The 6,210-nt window shown below is 51.0% G+C and overlaps 1 protein-coding gene across 1 annotated transcript; it reads right to left on the bottom strand.

The window, feature by feature from the left end:
- Positions 1–224: 224 nt before the first annotated feature.
- Positions 225–5,937, bottom strand: Kcns2 (potassium voltage-gated channel modifier subfamily S member 2). The gene is made up of 2 exons (XM_052747608.1): positions 5,824–5,937; positions 225–5,213 (listed from the first exon to the last, which is right to left on the bottom strand). Exon 2 carries the CDS (start codon positions 5,168–5,170, stop codon positions 3,737–3,739), a length of 1,434 nt encoding a protein of 477 aa, XP_052603568.1. The 5' UTR covers positions 5,171–5,213; positions 5,824–5,937; the 3' UTR covers positions 225–3,736.
- Between the last annotated feature and the right edge of the window lie 273 nt (positions 5,938–6,210).

The following is a 6,210-nucleotide window of genomic DNA, read 5'->3' as shown; positions in this document are numbered from 1 at the left end:
TATAGTCATTGAGGAAAATAACCAGCTTTAACCTCTAGCCTCTACACACATGTGAACATGAATACACACACCACACACACACGCGTGTGAACATTCACACACCACACACATATAAACATGAAAAAATAAAACAAACAACCCAGTTCAGTCTTCCAGGCAGTCCAGTCCCTTGCTCCCCAGTGCCCTTGTCTCTGCCGCTCCATGTGTAACTGAGGGGCCTTAAGGAAATTAAATAATTGTTTTCTGTTTAATCTGTACATTTGCAAGGCTGGCATCCTCAACATGTCAGTCCTGTGCCTCATTCCAGAGTTGAGGCACAGGTTTTCAAGCACAGAGCTCAGATAGAACGGCGCAGTGGAGCCGCCAGGATGCTTGCACAGTAGTGTGTTAATGAGTGTTAAAACTGACATTGCAAATACAGCGTTCTCGATGCTTAAAATTACAACCCTGGAACAAGTCATGCTGTTAAAACATACAAGAAATACCAGTGAAGTCTAAGTAGAGACCACACAGCCTGTACAGATCGCCGCTACCCCAAAGTGCAGAACAAATCATTTCCATTGAAATGAAGAAATAATTAACAGGTAGTTCAGTGATTTGAGTGCCGTGATAAGTAGAAATAACAAATCCAAATATTAAACACCAATTACTGCCTGATGAGCTAGGCATAAGCTCGGCATTCAACACGCCCCTTCTCTGCAGCAAACCTGGGAAAGGAGGATGTCTGACGGGGAACACAGCCTAAGCCTAGTGCATCCGTGTAACGGACATGTGTTACTTCCACAATGTCCGTGAGCAAAGCAGGTCAAATGCCAAGAGTGAAGCCGGACACACGTGCATCTGTGTGTGTGTGTGTGTGTGTGTGTGTGTGTGTGTGTGTGTGTGTGTGTGTTTGTGTACGTCCCACCAAAGGAGGATTGATTACAGGTCACTTTGACAGTCTGATGGGGTCACTTAATCTTTGTAGATTTTACTCCCAAGAACAGGGCAGAAAATTAACCTGCCCTTCCCTGGTTACCAGGAGACATGCTGTGGCGGGGCATTATCTAACATGGCCAATCGGAGGCTTTGCTGCTGAGCCAGCACTTGTGAACTTCATACCTTGGTGTGGTTTGGTGGTGAGAGAAGGGTTCCCAGAGTCCCACACCATTCTTCACCTTCTGTGGGAAGTCAGTGTCCCAGCCTTGGGGTGGTTCTCCCTCGAGGTCTCTGAAACCGCTGCTTGGAGAACTCAATGCTCCTGGGAAATTTTCATGTACTGGATCGACTGAAAGTCTTGGTGAGCAAAGAAATATTCTTTTACAAGTATACATATATGTACAAGAAATGTTTAAAAGAAGTTTCTAAAGCACTTTGGGATTCTCCCAAAGAAAGGCACCAGATAAAGCAAGTCATTACCAAAAAGAAAAGTCAAGTGCTCCAGCTTTTGTACCCTCGTAGGTACCCACTAGAGGTCTCTCTTTTTTGGTGGTAAACCCGCTCATTTAGGAAAGTCCTTGTGAGAGCAGCTGTTACTCTGCCTCCTGCCTTATCTCTCCTTTGTATCAGCATCATGGTCAGTGACCATGGCTGCCATGCCATTACCTTGTATCAGCAGCCTTGGCAGGTTTGCTATCACCTGCCTTCAGGGCATCTGGGACGCTTTATAATGTTCTGTCTCCCAGGGCTGAGGACACTAGCCAACAACAAAAGTTCCCTTGTAAACTCCAGAAAACATGCCTGGTCCTCTGACTCCTCGGCAGGTTCTTCAGGTTATCTCACATCCTGCTGCTTTGGAATAACACACATAGTGTGTCTGCATGGAGGCACTAGAAGGTTGCCACCCTTTGCCCCCCCTCCAATAAGACTCCAATCTGATGAAAGATTTGAACTGGAGGCTCAAGGACATTAAGTGGCCAGTGCATTCATCCAACAAATCGCCCACACTGTAGTAGCCATGACAACTACTAGAACACAATGCCCTCTGAGAAGATCCACTCCATACTCTCGTGAGGTGTGGATTATCCTTACCCGACTAAAACACAAAATGGACCAATTAAGAGTAGGTCCAGACTTTGGATAAAAAGTCTGTTTATCTCCATATTTGGATCCCTAGATTCCATAGCCTTGCCAAAGACTTAACAATAACGAAAGCCACCGGAAAACCATCAGATTATGTAGAGGATGCTGGGAAAGAATTATCCTAAGAGGGGCCCAACTTCCCTTCCTACTGTGTTATGTTGACGAGCTGCAGAAGAGGAGCAGGGTGTGTGGAAAAGGAAACAGCGGCAACCCTTCAATGAAGCTTAATAGGTTGAAAGGTTTCCTGACTAGCTTTAAGGTTTTTAAGAAATTCACAGTTATTTATGTTTTATGAAGTAAGTAGTTTTTGGCTTTATAACTCTTTTCTTCTGGCCTCTACCGCGCCCCCCACACACACACACATACAAGAAAACCCTGCAATTGCAATGGAAATAAGACCCCAGGGCTTGGATCAGCCACGCTGCCTTCACGCATGTCTGTATCTTGAATATGTTTCTGTACTACCAGGCTTCCATGTCCCAGCAGGAACTCAAGGCAATCAAAACATCGTACATACTCTCCTGTATCCTAGAAGCAAAACTACCTAAAGAGAATTCTGCTTGGAAATAAAAGGGCTGTCATTTTATGAGCTTTAAGAGCAGGCAAGAAAATGTTTAAGCTACTGCCCTTGCTAGCAACCTAACAATGCTCACCTCACGACGACAATGCAACACTAACCTGTTCTAGTTGAGAAAGACGTACAACCTTATTCCTAAACATCTCTAAAAAGAAATTCTTGAAAAACATGCTAATACCAAGACACAGCAAACTTTGGTCAAAATGGCCTGGATTAGGAATCCCAGCCAGAAATAAATGCCTCTATGATTCCTCCAGAAGAAATAGAGGCCTGACTGTCAATGAAAGGGCTTAGCCTACATGAACTCTGTTTATAGCATCTTGGGGTGTGGGCCATGTTTAACTAAAGTCCCTTCCGTAATCTATCCGCTTAGGGAAAAACATTTAGTCTTTACTACATGTGGACTGAATAACATTCTCTTACACTGACACTTAGGAGATACACATCTATACACATCTTTCTAAAAACTGACTGGCGTATCCATGCAAGTCACAAGGACAAGACCAAGTAGAAAGAAGACTTGCATTGGTCAAGTGTGCTTAGCTTACAATCTTTCTGTTTTGGTATTAAAATTAAATGAAAGCAATGGATAAATAATTGAGATTCTGTTTTCACAAGGTTGTGGTCCAAATCTCATGATATCCTTGCTGACATCATAGACAGTTGTGTTTCCACTGGACAGACTTGCCGGGGCTTTTTATATAGAGTTCACACAACAACCTCAGAAATACGAGCACAGACGACTCTATTCACAGATAATACTGGGGCATAAACACTAGAATAGTGCACACAGAGGACAGATAAATCAGCATTCTAGATACTCATCTGGCAGAAAGATGAACATTTTATGCCCATGATGCAAAGACCAGTGAGTGTCATTTCACTGAAAGGTGCAAAGGCATGGTGTTAGACACACCATCCTCTAAAAAAATGCAATCCTCCAAACATTGCAAAAACAACCTAGGGCTCATATCCCATGCAGCTCTCCCTCCAGGGTCAGAATGACTCCTTATGCCATAACCCTACAGTGCCTGGACTGTGCCGAAGGTGCAAGAAGCAGATCGGCAATGTATGTCTGAGGATGACCAACGCTCCCAGCTAATGGAGAGAATCATCTAAACTCAGTTCACTGGGTGAACTCCTGCTCATGTTTGTCAGGCTTGCCATGAGGGATTTAACTTTATGGGCATAGTAGTCCCTTAAATTGACTGAAGGGACCTCCTTCATTCCATCTCCAAAGTCACAGCTACGCATAGCACTCTCAAGTTGCTTTTGGCGCCGGTAAAAATGGGAGAACTTATTGAAGATCAAGGTGATGGGCAAGACCACCACCAGGATGCCTGCCAAGATGCAGGCAGAGGCCGTCAGCTTCCCGGCTGTGGTCCCTGGGACCACATCACCGTACCCCACAGTGGTCATACTGACGGTAGCCCACCACCAGCAGGCGGGGATGGTAGCCAGGCCTTCGTTCTCCTCCTTTTCGATGGTATAGGCCACCACGGAGAAGATGGAAATCCCCACCGAGAGGTAGAGCAAGAGCAGCCCCACTTCCTTATAGCTGTATTTCAGGGTGGCTCCCAAGGAGCGAAGGCCAGTGGAGTGTCTGGCCAGCTTGAGAATCCGGAAGATCCTCATCAGCCTCAGGACCTGAGCCACCCTGCCCAAGTTAGCCAAGGTAGGCGAACTCTCCACCACCAGGTTCACCACCAGAGTTATGTAAAAGGGGACAATAGACATGAGGTCAATAAGGTTTAGAGCATTCTTGAAGAACTTGAGAAAGTCAGGGGCCACAGCAAACCTGGCCACCAACTCAAATGTGAACCAGGCGATGCCAAAGTGCTCCACGATTTCGAACCTGGGGTCTTCACCAGGGTTGCCCTGGCTATCAGGGATTTGGAAGTCGGGCAGGCTATTGAGGCACATGGTGATGATAGATCCCAACACCACCAAGATGGAAAGGACGCTGAAGACCCTGCTTAGGACTGAGTAGCCCGGGTTGTCCAGTGCCAGCCACAGCTGCCTGCGGAAGTTGCCCAGGGGTTGCCCATCGAACTTGGAAGCATCATTATAGAAGGCCAAGATCTCGTCAAAGGAGGACGTGGTACTCTCCTGGTCACTCTGTTCGTCCCACTTCTCCTGCTCAGGTTCCACTTTGCGGCCATGATAGCTATAGCTGCAGCAAGAGTCGATGAAGAACTCATTGATGCCCCAGTACTCGATCTCCTGGCTGAAGGAGAAAACGCACAGCTCAGCCATGACGTGAAGCTTGCCGGTGTGGTAGAAATGTAAGACGTAAGGGAAGAGCTCAGGGTTACGGTCGAAGTAGAACTCGTGCTGGACGTCGTCATAGTCATCGCAGAGTTCCAGAATCGCCTCTCGAGAGTGGCAGAGGAGCAGCCGGCCCAGGCGCGTCTCAGGGAAGCGCAGCAGCGTGTGGGAACGCAGCCGTCTCTTGAAGCCGCCCACATTGACGCGGATCTCTCCATCCTCGACGTCGGCCTCGGACACGTCCCACAGGCTCTGACGGGTCATGCTGGAGATGCCCAGGCGCCCGCGCCGCGCGGGGGCGCTACACCTGAAAGCGGAGGGAACCGCATCGGTGTGAGCGCCGGCACTCCCCACCCCAGCCTCTCTTTTTCCTTCTCCCCACCCTCCTCTGGCGGGCCCAGTCCTCTCCAGCAGGGTCTCTGTGTGCGGTTGGGCACTGGGGTGCTGGAATGGTTCTATGGGGGTTGACCCCTTCCCAAGGCAAGGCAAGGGTGTTCGTTTCTACGAGTATAGTCGGGCCTCCACCTCCTCCCCGGAATAGCGTCCAACGGCTCTGAGAGCCCGGGAGGGGGGGGGGGGGGCTGCGTGCTGACCTTGCCTGTGAGCAGACCAAGGAGACGCCCCCGCCCTCTCGCCGCAGACAGGCGGGACCCAAGCTGAGATGCGCATCGCAGGGCTGGGCCAAGAAGGGGGCGAGGAGATTTGGGAGGGGGCGGGGAAATTCACCGCTCCAGTCCGTAAATCTGGGCCCAGGGGGAAGAGGGTCAACTCGGCGTCCCAGTCTTCAGCCTGCAAGGACCGATCCCCTTTCCAGCCCCCTCCCCACCCCCATCCCCGCGCCCTTCTGGCGCCGTGCCCCCGGGCCGCGTGCGCTGCGCCTTCCCCTGGCTTGCCTTGCACGTTCTGGAAGCGCTTACCTGGGTGCACCGGCGCCCGCGGCCGAGGCCGGCGGGAAACTTCCCCGACCTGCTGGCGAGCATCACCGCGGTGGCCGCCGCAGGCTGGCTGCGCGAGTGCGCGCGGGTGCGAGGATGTGGATGTGTGCGCCTGTGTGTGTGCCCCGCCACCGGGCAGGCGGGGTCCGCCGTGCGCCTCCTTCAGTCTCGGGCCCCACACGCCGCCGCCTGCAGCCGCGAGAGGCTCACAGGTGGCTGCGTGGCCCCGGCGCTCGTGGAGCCCCCCTCTTCCGATCCGCGCGCCCCTCACCCGCCAAGAGAGGCAGGAGCCCACGCCGCAGGCGCCCGCGGAGCGGGGGTGGGAACAGAGCCCGTGCGCCTTGCGGAGGGCCCAGAGCCCCGAGCCGC

This window comes from Peromyscus californicus, unplaced genomic scaffold (genome assembly GCF_007827085.1).
Source record: "Peromyscus californicus insignis strain IS unplaced genomic scaffold, ASM782708v3 Scaffold_20__1_contigs__length_68692818, whole genome shotgun sequence".
Lineage (NCBI taxonomy): Eukaryota > Metazoa > Chordata > Mammalia > Rodentia > Cricetidae > Peromyscus > Peromyscus californicus.
Note: the sequence above shows the minus strand (reverse complement) of the source record. Positions and strands in the feature narration are given on the sequence as shown.

Bases quoted from the DNA above. Each gene is read 5' to 3' on its own strand.
- Kcns2 (XM_052747608.1), bottom strand. From the start codon at position 5,170: ATGACCCGTCAGAGCCTGTGGGACGTGTCCGAGGCCGACGTCGAGGAT.